This window comes from Neolamprologus multifasciatus, chromosome 13 (assembly GCF_963576455.1).
Source record: "Neolamprologus multifasciatus chromosome 13, fNeoMul1.2, whole genome shotgun sequence".
Taxonomy (NCBI): domain Eukaryota; kingdom Metazoa; phylum Chordata; class Actinopteri; order Cichliformes; family Cichlidae; genus Neolamprologus; species Neolamprologus multifasciatus.
Window position 1 is genome coordinate 33660722 of NC_140451.1, and position 17426 is coordinate 33678147.

At 45.5% G+C, this 17426-nt stretch overlaps 1 protein-coding gene across 3 annotated transcripts in view; it reads right to left on the reverse strand.

Moving 5' to 3' along the window:
* Positions 1-17426, reverse strand: part of opn4a (opsin 4a (melanopsin)) — a 33084-nt gene that overhangs the window by 11540 nt on the left and 4118 nt on the right. For 2 of the 3 annotated variants that reach the window (XR_014877746.1, XM_085183533.1), the window contains exons 2-4: positions 17174-17368; positions 2166-2308; positions 142-275 (exon numbers count right to left, since the gene is read on the reverse strand). Coding sequence is in view for 1 of the 3 variants with exons in the window: in XM_085183533.1 (XP_085039659.1) it covers positions 142-275; positions 2166-2308; positions 17174-17350 (454 nt within the window). In the remaining 2 variants the exon portion in view is untranslated. Of the gene's footprint in view, positions 1-141; positions 276-2165; positions 2309-17173; positions 17377-17426 lie in introns of all 3 variants that reach the window. The other variant, XR_014877747.1, reaches the window with a different exon arrangement.

Consider the following 17426-nt stretch of genomic DNA (forward strand, 5'->3'; position numbering starts at 1 on the left):
TTACAATCAAAAAAGGGGCGTGGCCTGACTGACAGGTGGCTGTAGCTGCTAGCTGTCTGTTAGCTTCACCTGAACGTGTCCGTGTTTGTGCTGTTGGAGCATTTGTAATGAGATCATCTGTATCAGCCATGCAGTTGGTACCTTTCTCTCCAAAGATCCACCTCTTGTGCATGCTGGTGGTGAAGAAGATGGGCGACTGGGTGATGCACATCAGGAGGTCAGTGATGGCCAAATTAATGATGAACATGTTGGGCGGCGTGCGCAGGCTGCGACTCCTGCAAAGACATTTTAAACAGAATTAATTTGTTAATTACAGAAAAACTGATGAAAAATACTCGAACCTCCCACAAACTGCTAACTTTAACTAAGTGATGTAAGTAAGTAAGTAAAACTGTATTTATACAGCACCTTTCAAGATAAAAATCACAAAGTGCTTCACAGAAGCTAAAACCTAAAAATAAAAATCAACCAAAAGCAAGTTTAAAAAGATGAGTTTTTAGCTGTTTTTTAAAAGCGACCACTGAGTCCACAGATCTCAGCTCAAAGGGAGAGACTTCCACAATCTGGGGGCCACAGTCACAAAAGCTTTGTTGCCTTTTGTTTTCAGCCTCGTGTGTTGGACAGCAAGCAAGCCCTGGTCACATGACCTCAGGGACCTGCTGGGACTGTATGGATGTAAAAGTTCACTGATATATGTTGGTGCTTGTCCATGCAGAGCCCTGAAGGTCAAGGTCAAAACCTTAAAGTGGATTCTGAATTTAACGGGGAGCCAGTGCAGCTGAATCAGCAGGGGTGTGACATGGGAGGACTTGGAGGACTTGGTCAGAAGCTTTGCAGCAGCGCTCTGAACAACTTGCAGACGCTCCAAAGAGGCTTTACATGAACAAGTAAACAAAGAGTTAGAATAGTCCAGACGAGATGAAACAAATGCATGAATGACAATTTCTAATTCGGAGCACGATACAACGGGACTCAGCTTAGCAATGTTTCTCAAGTGATAAAAAATGTTGTTACATTAGTGAAATTCTGTTTTTACAGAAAATAAAACTGAATTTTGAGCAGATGATGTTTTTCAGTAATGACTGAGTCTGTCTGAAGGAGAGCACTCAGGGCTCCTTCAGCTTGAACATGAACGTTTAATCAATGACGCATTCGCCTTAAACCACAGCTGATTGTAGCAGAAGAAGGATCGATGCCCATCCAAGGAACAGGCAGATCGATGCGCACATCGAATTTTTCTTAGGTAGAAAAGCTTCTTAAAGGAACTCCTGAAATCATTGTGCTCATTGTTTCTCTGCAGACATGGAAGAAGAAAAGAGCTGCTCGATAAATGAGCGGCGGCTCGTTCCAGACAGAGGTCCTGATTTCCTTCTTATCCCAGCATGAGGAACCTCTGATCAAAGCCTTACGGACTGTCCTTTCTCTCCGGTGCTTCTGCAGCTGCTCATGCGCCTCAAACACTATACCAGCGTTCTTTTTAAAGACATTTCCAGCTCCATCCTTGTCCTCTTGGACTCTCTGCTCTTTGTTTATCTTATACTTTCCCTCAGATCACCCATTAAGCCTACTTTCTTCTTACTGGGCGTCTTCTGTGAGCCTGTCTGTAGCAAATGAGCAGATAAAGAAATCCTTGTTGAGCCTCTGTTAACAAGTAAAGCTAAATCTGTTTAGTCGTTTCAGGTTCCAAATATTTATTCTGGACTCTCCTGAGGCAGCTTTCCATTACTCAGAGTTCAGAATAATCCTTCTTTATCTGATCCTAGACGTCAGAGCAGGTCCAAGAGTAGAAGTGAGAGTTTTTAGAAGTGTCGTCGTGTCTAATATGATTTCATTTGAACAGGACACGTTTGAGGGTAGAGATGAGAAATTTCAGACTGTGAAACATATAAAAACTGTTTCAGCTTTCATGCTGTGTTTGCAACTATTATTCTAATTAACTAATTAACTCAAATCTGAAGATGACCTGAGATTTAACATGTGACACCCTGTGTCATTTGATCAGTGTAGAAGCTTCTTATATATATATTACAATGCACACATGAAGCTACTATAGTTGTCACAAAGCAATAAGACTTCACACTGCAGCACCGCTGTTACAAATACATACATGAGTGAGAGTTTTAGTTTAGATTAAAATTAAATGAGCAGCACGGTGATGAGCGTACCTGCTGAAGGCGTAGATGACCAGGAAGTTCCCAATCATGCCCGTGATGCCGATGGTGAGAATCACAGAGCCAATGGTGTAGTGGGCGTGGTCGGGCACATCCACGGTGGGGAATGGGCGTGTCGCCTCGGGCACCATCGCCACCTGCAGGACCGAGCGCAGAATGACAAGAGAACGTGACACGTCTGCAAAAGCAACTGCGAAACTTTCAGCTGCTCCCTTGAGGAGGTCACTATCTGAAAAGAAAGAAAAAGACCCGACAATAATACAGAGAGAACCTCAACAACTAGACCACACCCCCTATGAGCAGCACTTTAGCGACAGTGGGAAGGAAAAACTCCATTTTAACAGGAAGAAACCTCCAGCAGAACCAGGCTCAGGGTCTGCTGGAGCAGCTGGGATTGAGGAGGGAAGACACGCTGTGACGCGTCGTTAACGTGTGAACGGCAGCTTCTGGAAGCTTTTAAGGTGGAATGCTTCCCTGCATGTCAGTTAGAGCTTTGTTTACTGAAATGAAAGTAAAAAGTACAAACGACAGAACCATGACACAGAGATGCAGGGCTGAGATATGATGGTCGTATTTAGAGACAGGCTGTCGTTGTTTAATGTCCCGTTTTCTTGCTAAAGCACCCGTGTGAAACAAAAGAGCCACACCTGAAAATGACGAAGTATTTCCTGTTTCCTGTTCAACTAAAAGTCCTCTTCAGATTGATCTTGAGACACAAATACAGATTTAAACCTGCAGCTGGAGGACTGATCGTTTCTAAAGACTAGAAGAGAACGCGAGGTCAGAAACTGTCGATGATGTTGTTATTCCACTCGGGGGAAAGCCTTCACGCTCACAGACTTCACTAATCACTAACCGCCGACCTAAATCCTTCCTGACAGGCGGCGTCTTCACAGGTCTGTCCACCGCTGTTTCTCATGAACCTCCTCTGAGCCTCCTCCCCGTCAGGCCTCAGATCAGAGCCAGCAGAAACATCAGGAGCAACTAATCAGAGTTGGAGGTGAAGAACAACCCGAACGTCAGATGTGAGCGTTTCCTGTAACGAATAGAAACACTGAAGATGTCGTGATGTGATACGCGTGCACGTGCAGATGAGCTGTGTCTCTGTTATCGTGTTTCCTGAGAGGGTTTTTGGATGTTTGTATCTTTATCAGAACAGTTTGTTTCCAAAATAAAAGCTCAGCATTAAAGCTGTGTTTGAGACCACTTCCTGCCGCCAGACTGCCAGACTTTCACCATCGCCATTTAACATGCCGACGAGTACAAAGGTGGAACCTGTGACATCAGCATCTGTGGGTGGGGCTACCACAAGACTGCCATCCGTGATTGACAGATGCAGCAAACGGATTCTGCCTCCGACTGAAATGAGCCACACGTCTGTCAGAAACGTGGAAGAAGAGTCGTTTCGCGGTCGCGTCCACACGCGTCTGATTCTGGAGGACGGGTGGATCCGTGCTGACGTGGCAAAAACCGGCGACATGGTAAACTGCAGCTGACGCGTCACAGCCGGCGTCGCTGCGTTCTCCACAGAAATGGGATGAAACCCGTGCTGACGTGATGAAACATCCACTGTGGGGATAAATGCTGAGTGTGCTGCACACTGCAGAGTGAACTCAGCATGATGCAGTCAGGTCCTGTGTTTAGCAGCGTCACAGGCTTGGATGGAGGACACACACAGCAGCGGTGCGAGCTGTGCACAAACCTCTGGCCCCGAGTATCCAGTGGAATAACTTGGATTATGGATTATGCAGAACGACGTATAAATGATTCTTGGCTTGTTGTCAGCTTGGTCAGCGCCGGCGTGTGTGATGCCGATGGTTCCCGTCTCCTGCCGTGACCTATGAATGCAGTCACATCCACCATCAGCTGTTCTCAGAGCCCCGCCTTCGATGATGATGGCGTCTGACAGGCTGTGACAGGAAGGGAAACGTTCAGCTCAGGACGGACGGCCTGCCTCACACAGAGACTCGGAAAAATGACAAAACATGACACAAAGCAACACCTCCATCACTCACCAGCCACTTCATTAGGTACACCTGTACACCATAATTGAAGAAGAGCTGCTGAAGTTCAAACTGAGCCTCAGGATGATGAAGAAAAGTGAATGAAGGGAGAAATGAGCCGCGGTTGGTCCGAGCAGAAAGGCCAGGCTGCTTCAAGCTGATGGTGAGGCAACGGGAACTCAAATAAGCACTCGTTAAAACCAGCGTCTGCAGAAGAGCGTCTGTGAACCTTGAAGCAGATGGACAGAAGAGCACAGTCCTGTAGCAGGAACAGGAAGCTGGACAGCAGAAGATGGAGAAACGTTTCCTGGTCTGTGAGTTTAAAGCCTGACTCACATCCTGCCTATATCAGTGCTCAGCCTGCTGCAGTGGTGAGGGCCACGGCCTGTCTGAGTGTTGCTGCTGACCACGCCCATCCCTTTCTGACCTCACTGAACGTCCTCTGATGTCATAGTTCACTCAGACGGCTCCACAGATCTCAGTTTAACAGAGCAGCTTTGAGATGTGAGTCTGACCAATGATGATGTCATGTCAACATCATTCAAAACCTCTGAGGGATGTTTCCTGCAGCTTGTTAAACCTGATCCATGAGGAGTTAAAGCAGCTCTGAAGCACCGTGTAGCAGCAAGGATCAACCGGTGAGGTGGAGCGCAAGAACGAGCCGGGAAAAGCAGGAAACCTCGACAACGAGGAGAATAAAGGTCAACGAGGAAGACTGATGGAGGTCAGGCGTGGAAACCGTCACAGCCTGACTTCAGAGATTGAATAGAATAGAATAGAATAGAATAGAATGACCCTTTATTGTCATTGTACAGACTGTGGATCCTTGACCGTTCCGAGCACATGGACGTGAGGGACTAACATTAAAGTTTGTGTCCCGGCTGGTTTTCACCATCAGTACTAGTTAGTTAAACTAGTGCTGGGACTTGTGTAAAGTCTCCTTCTGGGAGGTCTGAACACCCGGAGCGCTGCGACTCCTTTGACTTCCACTGGGACGTGACATCATTATTGATCAACAAATCAAAGCTGAATCCGTTCCCGCAGAGACAAAAGTAGTGCAGTAAACTGTGGAGGATTACTGAAATGAGAGATAAGGCTGCGGCGTTGTTAAAATGCAAAGTCACGCGGGGACGTTTGAATCGACGTGCTGCTGCAGTCTCAGAGTCGTTATTATGAAAATGTTTTCCGTCTCGTTGGCGGTTTCCGTTTCGCCGCGAGGCCACAGATCCTCCCTGCTGATGAACTCCGTGGAGCGGAGCGCGCCCGTCACAGAGGATTCAGAGTTTCACCACGACACCCAAGCGAGGATCGCTGCAACAGCAGAAATCCTGCCCTGCACTCCCTGAGACGCTAATGCGTGCAGCTACTGCTCATCTGCACAAATGTGCAGAAATCTGTTATCAGTGATTGAAGATGCTTCACCTGTAATCAGCTCAGCGTGGTTTTCATTAGTATCACATGATCACTGCTGAGAGCAAACATGCATCTTCATGTTTCAGTGACACTTATATTTACAAATGCTTATTTCCTGTTACCTCCTCATTCCACTGTATTTGCAGCTAAAATCAATTATTTAAGTAAAATACACTTAAATTTGAATGACAGAGAAATCATAAATATCACCAAAATCTTCAGTCTGATTGTTTCAGTAATAATGAATCACATGCTGTGCTGGAATAAACTCCTGAATATAAAAAACTATCACGACACATGAAGCAGTATTTCAGTAATAACCATTTGTAATAATAACTTTTGTTATTATTCCCACAGGAAACACTAAAGTCAAATAAATGATACGATAATCACGACATTAGGAAACAAAATATCAAATATAAATCATATTTAGATCATATTTGTAGATGTAGGTCTAATTGTAGACATTCCAGCATAATACACAGATATAAATATATATAGCGGACATGAAGGTGCCCATAAAACACGTGTTTTCAGCACACGTGGTCTGAAATGACAGCAGCGATGATGAATGAATGAAGGTTAGCTTCCTCTAAATGCAGGACGATATGAGCGGATCAGTGCGGGCGTACAGCGGCGTAATAATGAAACACAATCAGTGTTTTTAGTCTCGCTGTAATTACAGTCGTGCTCGGATCGCTCTGCGTGGAATTAATGCTTCGCAGCTTCGTGCGTGCTCGTTATCGTCCCTCGTCTGCTCTGCAGGGACATTTTTCCCGTCTTCAGAGATGCTGTCTGTTAGAAGTCATCTGAAAGTCGAGGCTCGCGGGCTGAAGTTTGGACAGGAGATTTATCGGTGGGTCAGCTGATCACAGAGCGTCTTTGTTTGTGCTGCTGTAGACGCAAAGAAAGAAAGGAGCTGTTCTTCCTGGAAGACAGCGGCTGTAAAGCTGAGATCAGGTGAGCTGAAAGGTTAAAGTTCCTGTCCTTTCTGTTCCCTCTACGTCTTCGGTGAAACATCTCCAGCTGGTTTGGTTTTCTGCACCTCGTGAGTCTGCTGGACGCTTCACAGCAGGCTGAAGGTCCTGCTGCTTCTCTGCAGGAGAGCTGAGCTGCTCGTATGACAGAAAACTGCAGGCACTGGATAGAGTGACATCATCTACTGGTGTCTGTTCTCCAGTTTCACATGTGGGTTTCTGTTAAAGCCAGACGTTATCCCCACTGCAGCCACAGACTGTATGACACACCACAGATACCCGCTAATTCCCTGAAACCTGCAGTTCCTCGGGCATCCAGCAGAGGCAGCAGTGAGTCAGCCCCATAGACTCCCGTGTTAAACCTGTATAGCAAAAATAAACACATTTACCACCTGATACACAAACTATTCTAGTGTTTATAGATCATTTAAAGCTTGCATCATTGGGGGCGTGGCCTCTTTGACTGACAGGTTAATGATGGTGGCTAGGGATGGGTATCGTTTAGGTTTTATCAGATACCAGTGCCAAACCGGTACCGGTGCATAAACGGAGCTCAAACCGGTGCTTAAAGAATGGAGAACACAAAATTGGTCCAAAAACCTCTCATGTTCAGCTGTTTTTTTGTAAAAAGATAACAATGTTAGCCTTTTCTGCAGCTATGGGGCATATATGGTATCACTCTTGGCTGGAAGCAGTGCTTAAACAATGGAAAAACACAAACTTTGTCCAAAAACCTCTCATGTTTAGCTGTTTTCCACTTTTTCTTTGGTCATTTTAGCCTTTTTGTCCAGGGTGAAGGGAGTATCTGCCATCAAACAAGAAGACAGCTGCATGTAGCTATGATGATGTTTGCTAGTTCACCTTACATGCATTAATGTAATAACGTGGTTAGCCTACTCAACGTAAATTACACACGAACAACATTAAGCTACTCACGCAGAGAAGAACGGCTGCTGCTGCATCATCATTTCTGCTACACTGGCAGGGCTAGGGGCCAGGACTCTCCTCTTCGGGTTTTTGGGGGATGTTGCAAACTCCGGGTCGATAACAGGCACCACACCCGCAGTAGATGTGCTCGGTGTGAGGTCTCGCAGCAAGCTATCAAATACGGCGCATTTCTCGGCTTTTAAAAAAACGCTATGCGTCACCAGGTGTTTCATCAGATTTGAGGTGTTACCTCCTTTGACAGTATCACAGTATCAGCTTAAAGCACTTGTTGCAGCTGCTGAGTTTGCATCTTTTGCTGTGAAGTACAGCCAGACTTTGACCGCTTCGCCTTGGGCATTTTTAATCTGTAGCTCTGCTCTAAAAGAACGTACGTACCTGGACCCGCCTACTATCCTCGGAAACGTAAAATGATTGGCTAGAATCTAAAGTGTATCACAGCTCAGGAAAATAAAGCACCGAAATGTCATCATGGCACCGGATACCGGTACCCATCCCTAATGGTGGCACAGTCGGCTGTAGCTGTTAGCTTCACCTGAACTGGACCTCTGGACCGTGTTTGTTCTGTTGGAGCATTTTTAATGACATCATCTGTATTAATTATAATTTATCTGGTCTCTGTGTCTGTGTGACGCTCGCACACAGCGAGCAAGCTAACGTTAGCTGATAACTTCACGCTCTCGTCCAAAGGGTGAAAACACCAAAACCAACGAGTGATGTCGCTGTGGTTCATTTTTTATATACAGTCTATGTAGATTAGCTAATGGAAGCCTGCCTCTAGTGTGGTGGTAACTAGAGGCACTGCAGTTTTCTGATGCAGGTGTTTAAATGAATCTGCAAAACTCGCTTCATTCACAGTGTGAACAAACGATAACGACCAAAACAATCTGTGTGGACATAAAGAAGGAAAAATGCAGCGGAGCAAGTGCACAATATAAGAGAGCGTTGCACGTGCTCACTGGCAGCCTTCCACTGCTGCATAATCCCAACACAAACACACATAAACAAACACACAAATGATGGTGAAATGTTCCATGTGAGCACGCCGTCCACGTCTTATAACAGGATCAGACGAAGTCAGACTGTGAGGAAGAGCAGCGCAGAAAATCCACAGAGGAGACGATGACGAGACCACAGCGTTCCTCATTCTGACACATGAGTTACCCTGCGGCTAATACGCTAATGCGAAAACACCAGTAATACAGTGGACATTTATTCTTCATGCTGCAGATTATTGAAAGTGGAATCTGATGGTTTGCTTTGGTAATTAGAGGAAGCTTCCACAGTCCTGTCTGTCATCAACCATCAATAATTACTTACAGCTGATTTTTAATGCAACAAAAAAAATCTTAGTTTGTTCTAAAAACATAAAACACAAATAAATCTGCAGAGTCTGCAGAGAAACATCAATAAAATCGCCTAAACGTCTCCCTGGAAGCACATCTGTCTTCACACTGACCAAACTGGAACAGCTTTCAGTGTTTGAACAATGAGGCAGAAAAATTGCAAAGAAATATAAAAGAAACTTCAAAATGAGCTGAAAATCAACAACAATCAGAACCAACTTTGTATTTCTGCAGCTGTGTTTCACCACCGGACACGACCCACCTCTCAGATTTTAATCGACAAATATTGGAACAACTGATCAATATGTTTCTGGAAAAAATAATCATTAGCTGCATCGGTGACTTTCACGTAACGAGGTTAAACAGAGCGAGGAAAAAGGCACATGCTTTTAATTTGAAAAAAAGAGATCAGATGGTTCACAGCACCAGGGCCTCACGCTGGACATTTCTGAGCGCGCACACACACACACACACACACACACACACACACACACACAAATGATGAATAAAAAAACACGAAGTGTGACAGTAATCATTACATTCATCATTAGAACTACAAAGATGCTTGAAAGAGACCCAAAACCACAAAAACAGAACTAAAACAAGCTTCATCGTGTCTAAAATCACGACAACACAAACAACAACAACAACAGCACAGAGAAATGACTTTAAATAACACAGCTGTGCCCTTTAGTATCTGAGTCTATGGCAGCCTGCACATCAGTCCAGGGTTTACATCTGTGAGTCCTCACTAAGATGCTAAACAAACCTGAGTGTGTGTGTGTGAGTGAGTCCTCTGTTCATCAGTCATCCTTGAAAACTTCCCACACAACAGCTGACTGAACTGCTGTATGCATGAAAGCCTTCAGCACTCAGTGTGTTTGTGTGTGTGTGTGTGTGTGTGTTTGTGTGTGTGTGTGTGTGTGTTCAGGGTCTCTTACACAACAGTCGTTACAGAAGAGATTCATGCTGACACAGATAAATAATGTTATGAAGCTCTGCGGGGCTCAAACAGGAGGCGAACGTGTCTGTGCTGATTTTAAATAAATTATTATCATAATCATAGACGTACTTCAAATACCTGAGCTACTCTCCTCTCCTAGAGCAGCTTTGCATGACTCACAGTTCAGAATAATCCTTCTTTGTCTGATCCTGGGTGCAGACCCTCATTTCACCCTGTCTGAAACAAGCTGTTGTAGCTCCTCCCCCTTCTAGATAACTTCTGATTGGCTGACCGTCATTAACAAAATATTCAAACAGCTCGTGAGTGCGGGCTCCTGCACCTTAGTGGACCATATTTGGGATATCTCTCTGTGACATCATACAATGCTGTGAAAACGTATCCGCCCACTTCCTGTTTTTTTATTTTTATGAATATTTTTCACATATTTTAATATTATGCAAAGAAAACCAGCGTAAATACAAAAATACCATTTTTAAATTATGATTTCATTTATTAAAGCTAACCAAGCCTACCTGCCATGAGTGAAAAGGACCCGCCCACTTCTTAAATCATGACTTAACTGTTATAACCAGATGTTTTGGGTTCAGTTTCACACTCAGCCCTGATCACAGATCGGCTGGATCACAGCAGCTGTCTGCCAGTGAGGCAGGATAAAAGATCTGAAACAGCAGCACATCAAGTCATGAAACAAAACCAACATCTCTGAAAGGGTTACAGGGACATTTCTAAGGCTTTGGGATTCCAGTGAACCTCAGTGGGAGTCCACACATGGAGAAATCCTGGAACAGACCTGAATTTTCCCAGGAGCGACCGGCCGACCAAAGTTACTCCAAGAGTTCATCGACGACTCATCCAGGAGGTCACAGAAGAACCAGGAACAGCATCTAAAGCCCCGCAGGCCTCACTCGGCTCAGTTCAGGTCAGAGGTCATGAGTCAACAATAAGAAAGAGGCGGGGCAAAAATGGCCTCTGTGGGAGAGTCCGAGGAAAAAACCACTGCCAACAAAACCACAAAGGCTCGTCTCACAAACATCTGGATCATCCCCGAGACTTCTGGGAAATATTCTGAGGACTGACGAGACAGAAGCTGAACTTTCTGGAAGGTTTGAGTCACATCTGCGTCAGACTAACAGCGTTTCAACATCCCAGCAGCAGGCAGACGCGGTGGGGGAGGTGTGATGGTCTGGGCTGCTCTGCTGTGACGGAGGGAACCACGAGTTCTGCTCTCTACCAGAAAACCCTGAAGGAGGATGTCCGCCCATCCCTCGGAGTTCTGAAGCTCAAGAGCACTCAGGCAGCAGGACAATGATCCAAACACAGCAGCAAGTCCACCTCTGATTGGCTCAGGAAGAGTAAACGAAGGTTTTGGAGCGTCGAGTCGAAGTCTGTTCTTAAATCGCTGAGGTGCTTCAGCGTGACCTCAAACAGCCGTTCGTGCTGGAAAACCCTCCAATGTGTCTGAATCCAAACAGTCCTGTGAACGAGGGCGGAGCTAAACTTCCTCCACAGCGATATGACTGAAGTTTGAAGACTCAGTGACGTTATCTCTGCTGCTGAGGGTGGAGCAACCAGTCACGAGAGTTAGGGGGCAGTTCCTGTTTCACACAGGTAGGTTTGGATGGCGAAGTGAATCAGGCGTTCATCCAGGTTATGTGTTTATCTGAAACATTTGCTAAACAATAAGAATTCAGGAAGAGAACAAATACTGAAACCATCAGAATATTTATTAAAAGAAAGCCAGAGGTTCTCCAGCTGCACCACAGCACACAGAAAGGCACTCCAGAGGGTCATCAATATGGCCCAAAAAATCATTGGACATCCTCTTCCCTCCCTGAAGGACCTGTACAGCACTCGCTGTCTCAAGAGGGCACGCAGCATCCTACAGGACGGTACACACCCAGGACACGGGTGTTTAAGCTGCTGCCGTCCGGCAGGAGGTTCAGGCTGCTGAGGTCCCGAACAAACAGACTCAAGGACAGCTTTTACAACAGGGCAACAGCCCTGATCAGTGCTAACAGCTGACCTGATTGGCTACCTCCCTGGACTTTTTTAGGGGGGAGGTAACAATGTTTAAAACAACAATAATAATATTTATATTTATAACAAGGTGCAATAATAATTAATGTGCAATAATAACAGTGTGCAATACACATACACTTCTTCTTCTTTTTTTATTACTAAGTTATTATACTGTGTTGTGTTGTTTGTGTTGCGTTGTGATGTGTCATATCGTGTCGTGTTGTGTTATATGTAGTGCCGACGTAGGACAGTTTTCCAATTTCATTGTACTATTGTACTATGTATGACTGTGCAATGACAATAAAGAGTTATCTTATCTTATAACCTGGCTTCCTTGTATTTGCTTGAGACCTGGGCTTGTGTGTTCGTGTGTTCATGTCTCCATATTCCAGGATATGTAAAATTAAAGATAATTTTTTAAGTAAAAGACCCCTTTGAGCCGTGTCTGTTTTGGCCGTAAAGAATATAAAAGAACGAGATTTAATACTCCACAGGTAAGGAGCCACTTCCTCACCTGGATTTTAATTATGACACCAAGATCCTCTGGCATGTGAGACGTAAGACTTTCAGCCAGAAGAGAAGAGCTTTAAAACTGAGCTTTGAGCATTTCTCACGACCTCTGTGGTTTCAAACCGTCTCAACTATCCTTAAATGTACTCGTGATTTTATACAAATGTCTGATTTTCACTTTAATCGTTTGCTTCTCAGAGCTCAGAAACGTGATGCTCTGTGGGCGACGACGTTCAAACCGTGGACATTAAAGAGTTCGGGTTTCATTAATAATTAATGAGTCAGTGACACCAGCAAATATTTACATGAAGTTTAAAACAAAGTGAAAGTCGTGGAAGGAGAACGATCCTCGAAAACATTTCCAGACTCCTCTCCTAAAATTGACGACTCACTCGGTGGAGTTTGGGCCGGTTTGTGGGTAATCGAGGTAAATAGGACACTGACGTGTTTTGAGGGTCAGCGCCTCAGGAGGTTAATCCCCGGGAGGATCAGCAGATAAACCTGTGATGGTGAACGGCAGATTAGACGCACACTATGTTGCATTTTCAGCTCTTTGTGGATTGATTTCCACGGAAAGGATTTTCCTCGAAAAACTAAAAAAATTGACGTTAACCTCGTTTACTCATCAATCACCATCAGCTTAGAAATGCACCAATCACTGAGCTCAGCAGACTCGGACCGACACACACTAACAGAAGACGGACGGGGCTTTTACTGGCCACCAGGGGGCGACTCCTCAGACTGAATGATGCCGGGTCATGTAGAAGTACAGTCTACTGAGAAGTAATCAGTAACTAAATCATTTTAAATCATGCATATCTTAGGCCGTGCATTGATAATTTCAAGTACTGCAGTATTTTCAGGGCTGTATTAGGAACCATAAAACAAAATCATTAAGTACATAAAATGATTACAAACAACTCAAATTTACTTTCTCAGCATGTCTGTGTTTGTGGGTGATTATTAGAGTGAAATTCCATCGAATCACAGGGACGCCTCACTCACTACTGTGTTAGAAAGTGTTATCAAAACAATCTTACAAAAGAAACGATGGTGAAAAATGTCACTTTATTAATTATGCTAATTATTCTTATTTACACAAGCATAGTTATTTTTAGTTTACAGCATGAATAAAATTATTCTTAAATATATTCATCGATACTGTTGATGATTATGATCAATACTGTTGATGATTATGAGCCATACAAACTGCTTAGTGCTCATCCTTATTAACCCTTTAAGACCGACCATAGAACCAAGTCCGCCAGAGCTTATATTATATGTTTACATGCTGTGGAGCCATTTTTGGGAGCATTTCAAGTTGCTATACATCAATACAACCATTACAGCCCAGACTTTAATAATATGTCTGCATTAAGTGCATAGTAATTACATAAATTGCAAAAAATTACAATAAACTACAAAAAAAAAGAAAATCGTTTTTGTTTTTTTAACATATATTTCTAGTTAGAGAAATTTAAGAGGCTTATCCCTCAAAACTGTAAATACAAAAAAGTTGCACAAAATAGTTTCCCACCACAGGAAATTTATTTTGAGTGTCTTCATAGTTTTATTTTTGAAATACACCAATTTCTATAAACTGCAGGAAAAACGAAAATAAATATTATAATGCAAATTTGCAAAAAAGCAGCATATGCATCAAAATAAACTATTTCCAGCAGTGCAATATGAGTCCTAAGCAAACCACACAGAAAGTCATAAAGTCAAACATAACTTTTAAAAACACCAGTATAGGCTCATGAGGCCCTGGTGTTAAAAAAAACTACATTTCCGTGAAAATGACGTCACTTCCGGTTTCGGGCAGGTCATGGCGGACATGTAAAAGTTCGCGCTGATGGACGTAGGAAGTGTTACAAACAGCTGATCGGATCAGCAAAGTGTGTTTCTGGAATATTATGTTTTTGTTGCTGCAAGTGCTTTTTATGCAGTTTTTGCAAAGTTATATGTGGAAGGAAACTGTGACCGAGGACAAGCTGATGGCATAAGATGTAAGTACAACTCCTCCGGTTTCATATGCAAAAAAAATTACTGCGCTAGCTCACGTGGTTGCAGAGCTACAGGGATTTAAAAATAGTTATGCAAAACAGAGCGTGCTGCTCTGACCGGCTTTAAAGGGTTAATAACCAGTAATGATCATTTCCCGGCGCTGCGGTCGCCTCGCTACGACATGCAGCCGGCACAGATTCAGCTTATTTCTGATCAGCTGCACCGGCAGCAGCTGCAGTAGCACCGACCTTTGACCTTTGCTTGGTTGTTCTAAGCCGTGCTCTGACTCACACGTGGCCCGAAGTGCCCCCTTAAATATCACCAAAGGTTATCAGCCAGCAATGTGTCTGCACGCTGGTCCCAAGACCAGCACAAGACAAAGGAGCAGCTTGAGGCGCTGGCGTGTGCCTCCCGCTGTAACGCCTGCAGGGCTCCGCCTCCCAATCAGAGCCTTCAGGGGAAGTCTGGGGTCCAGCATCTGTCTGCAGCTGTGACTGAAAACAAGGCTGACTCGTCCAGATGTTTTTACCTCATAATAAAACGACATCGTGGCAACAAAACGCTGTGTGGCCATTTTCTATCTACAGTCTGTGTTTCTAACAACGTTGTTTGAGATGCTGCTGTGAGATAAAACCGTTAAAGATCACATGTAAATGTCATCAAAATGCCAAATTGCAAACAGGAGCAGTGTGAACGTGTCACATTAACCTACATTTGTGCGCCTGCTGGTCACAGGAAGTGCTCCCAGCCTCCTGCGCGCGTCAGCTGACCTCCTGCAGCGCCGTCGTTTATAAACGCGAGGCTGTCACAGAATCGTTTACTGGACTGAGATTTCCTGCAGTGATACAGACTTCCTCGAACATCAGACTCGACCAATCACAGCCAGAGCAGGAAGGACAAAATGTTCTGACTTTAAAAACAAGTGTCGTCTAAATGCCGCCATCCCGAGTCACTGAATACAGACTGTTAGCAGGCGAGGCACAGATTCGATCTACACGAGCGTGCCCACCGTGCCCCAGCACGCCCCCCAGCACGCCCCCCCCTGACGGCTCATACTGGAGCCCAAAGCAACCATGTAAACTTTATGGACCAAAAAGGGTAAACTAACTAAAGGCTTCACAGCTGCAGGAGTGTTAACTCTCCTCTGTCAGGTTGGAATCTGCTGCTGACGGTCGGCGTCCTGCCACCAGAGGTTGGAGACTGTAAACCACAGCAGCACAACTCCAAGCACCTCCTGCAAAGGACACAATACCAAAGTACCCCTGCACAGTACAGTGAGGTGCTGTGTGGACCGTGACACAGTCCACTGTGATCACACTTTCACTTTTAGGACTGTTGCTTTTGTCTGAGCAGTTCCTGGATCACCTGACTGACCTGCAGCATTATCCAAAGCTTCATCCTGGACCAGCGTCTCAGTTTCAAGCATCACCGGCTAGAAAAGATCAGAGCAAAAACCTCATAAAATAACTGCATGTGTCATCCACGCCTCTCATTCTCTGCAGTAACTGCAGCTCGCTGTATACACGTGTAAACGACCGCCTATCAGCAGATCTTTTTCTTACATCTTTCCAGCCCTGAAAGGTCCGTGTGGAGATCTGCTGGCTCATGAAGGACTTTGTTCTTTGGCTTTGGAGCTGAGGTGTTCAGATGTTCAGTGAGCAAGATGGAGATGAGTCCATCAGAGTCACAAAGGCTGAGAAGGTCTGAGCATGTGCAAAGGAGGGAGGGTGGAGGGTGAAGATGGAGCTGCAGGCAGGAGGAGAAGAGGAAGAGCTCAGAGGTGGTTCATGGGTACAGTGAAGGAGAGGTGACGGAGGAGCATGCTGGGATAGGAGGAGGTGGAGGCAGGTGATCTGCTGTGGAGAGCTCTCAGGTTCAGGTGATTCATGTCCAGCCAGGAAGAAGCCCTGGAGCAGAGCTGTGAGGGGGGAGGAAAAGGACGAGAGAAGGCCAGAGTCTGCTGCTGGAAACCCACCACCATGATCAGGTCCCATGACACTGACTATGCACTGGAGCAGAGAAAACCCGCCTCCACCTCCCGTCACCAGCTGGTCTGAAGCAGCTGAAGCGCTGCAGGGAAGATGTGACCAACCTGGCAGCAGAACATCAGCAGCAGAAAGAAGACGCCGATTCCGCCACTGACATCAGCAGCTCTGAGAGCGCCACACGTCACATCAGCCTGAAATCAGCGTGTGGACACACAGCAGCCTCACACGCTGTTAGCAGCACGCCACCAATCACCTGAGCCACCCGCAGCGTGTCCCGCAGCCTCAGTGTGTGTGTGTGTTTAACTTCAGCTTAACTAAGCATGCTGGGCTCACAGCTGTACAGATGTGCTTTGCTAAGCGCTGTTGGTTCATACAGACACGCAGAGCCTGCAGTGAACCCGCCGCTCTCTGATTTCTGCTGCTGTCACTCTGAATTAACGTCACTTTTCCCGATCAATAATTTAATTAATAATTTAATGAGCTCATGATGTGAGGCTGATCAGTTAGTTATCACATTAATGATCAGCTGCACTTTAAAGGACACCGACGAAGCGAACCTCCAACTATGAATGTGAGATTTGAGTTTAGATTTAAACCGCAGAAAACCGGTACCGACTCTGTCGGACTCACTGCTCGGTTTGTCACACTTCACAGAATTTTCTGTGTTTAAACAAAGCTCTCTGCTATCCGCCGCAAGCGCCGTGCGTAAAACCACCGAAGAACCGCCGAGTGGATCAAAACGCGCTCTGGCAGGTGGAAGCTGCTCAGGTGTGTTTGGATCCTGCGATCAGAGGAATCAGAGAAATCAGAGGATTTAGAGGGAGACTTACGGTCGTAGCGGCCGCAGCCGGCAGTTGGAGTTCCTCGAGCTGGAGCGCGTCCACGGCCGAGTCGTTGGAGCTCCACGCGGAGGATCCTGACAGCTCCAGGGTGTCCGGGTGGCGCGCGGCCGTACAGTTCGCCTCACGGTCGCTGCAGGAGATGATGCTCTGCCGCGCCGAGCGCATGCTCTGATCTGCTCTCCGCTCGCGGACTGCAAGCACAGGGGGAGAGAGAGGGGGCGGGGTTAGTTCATGGAGGTCT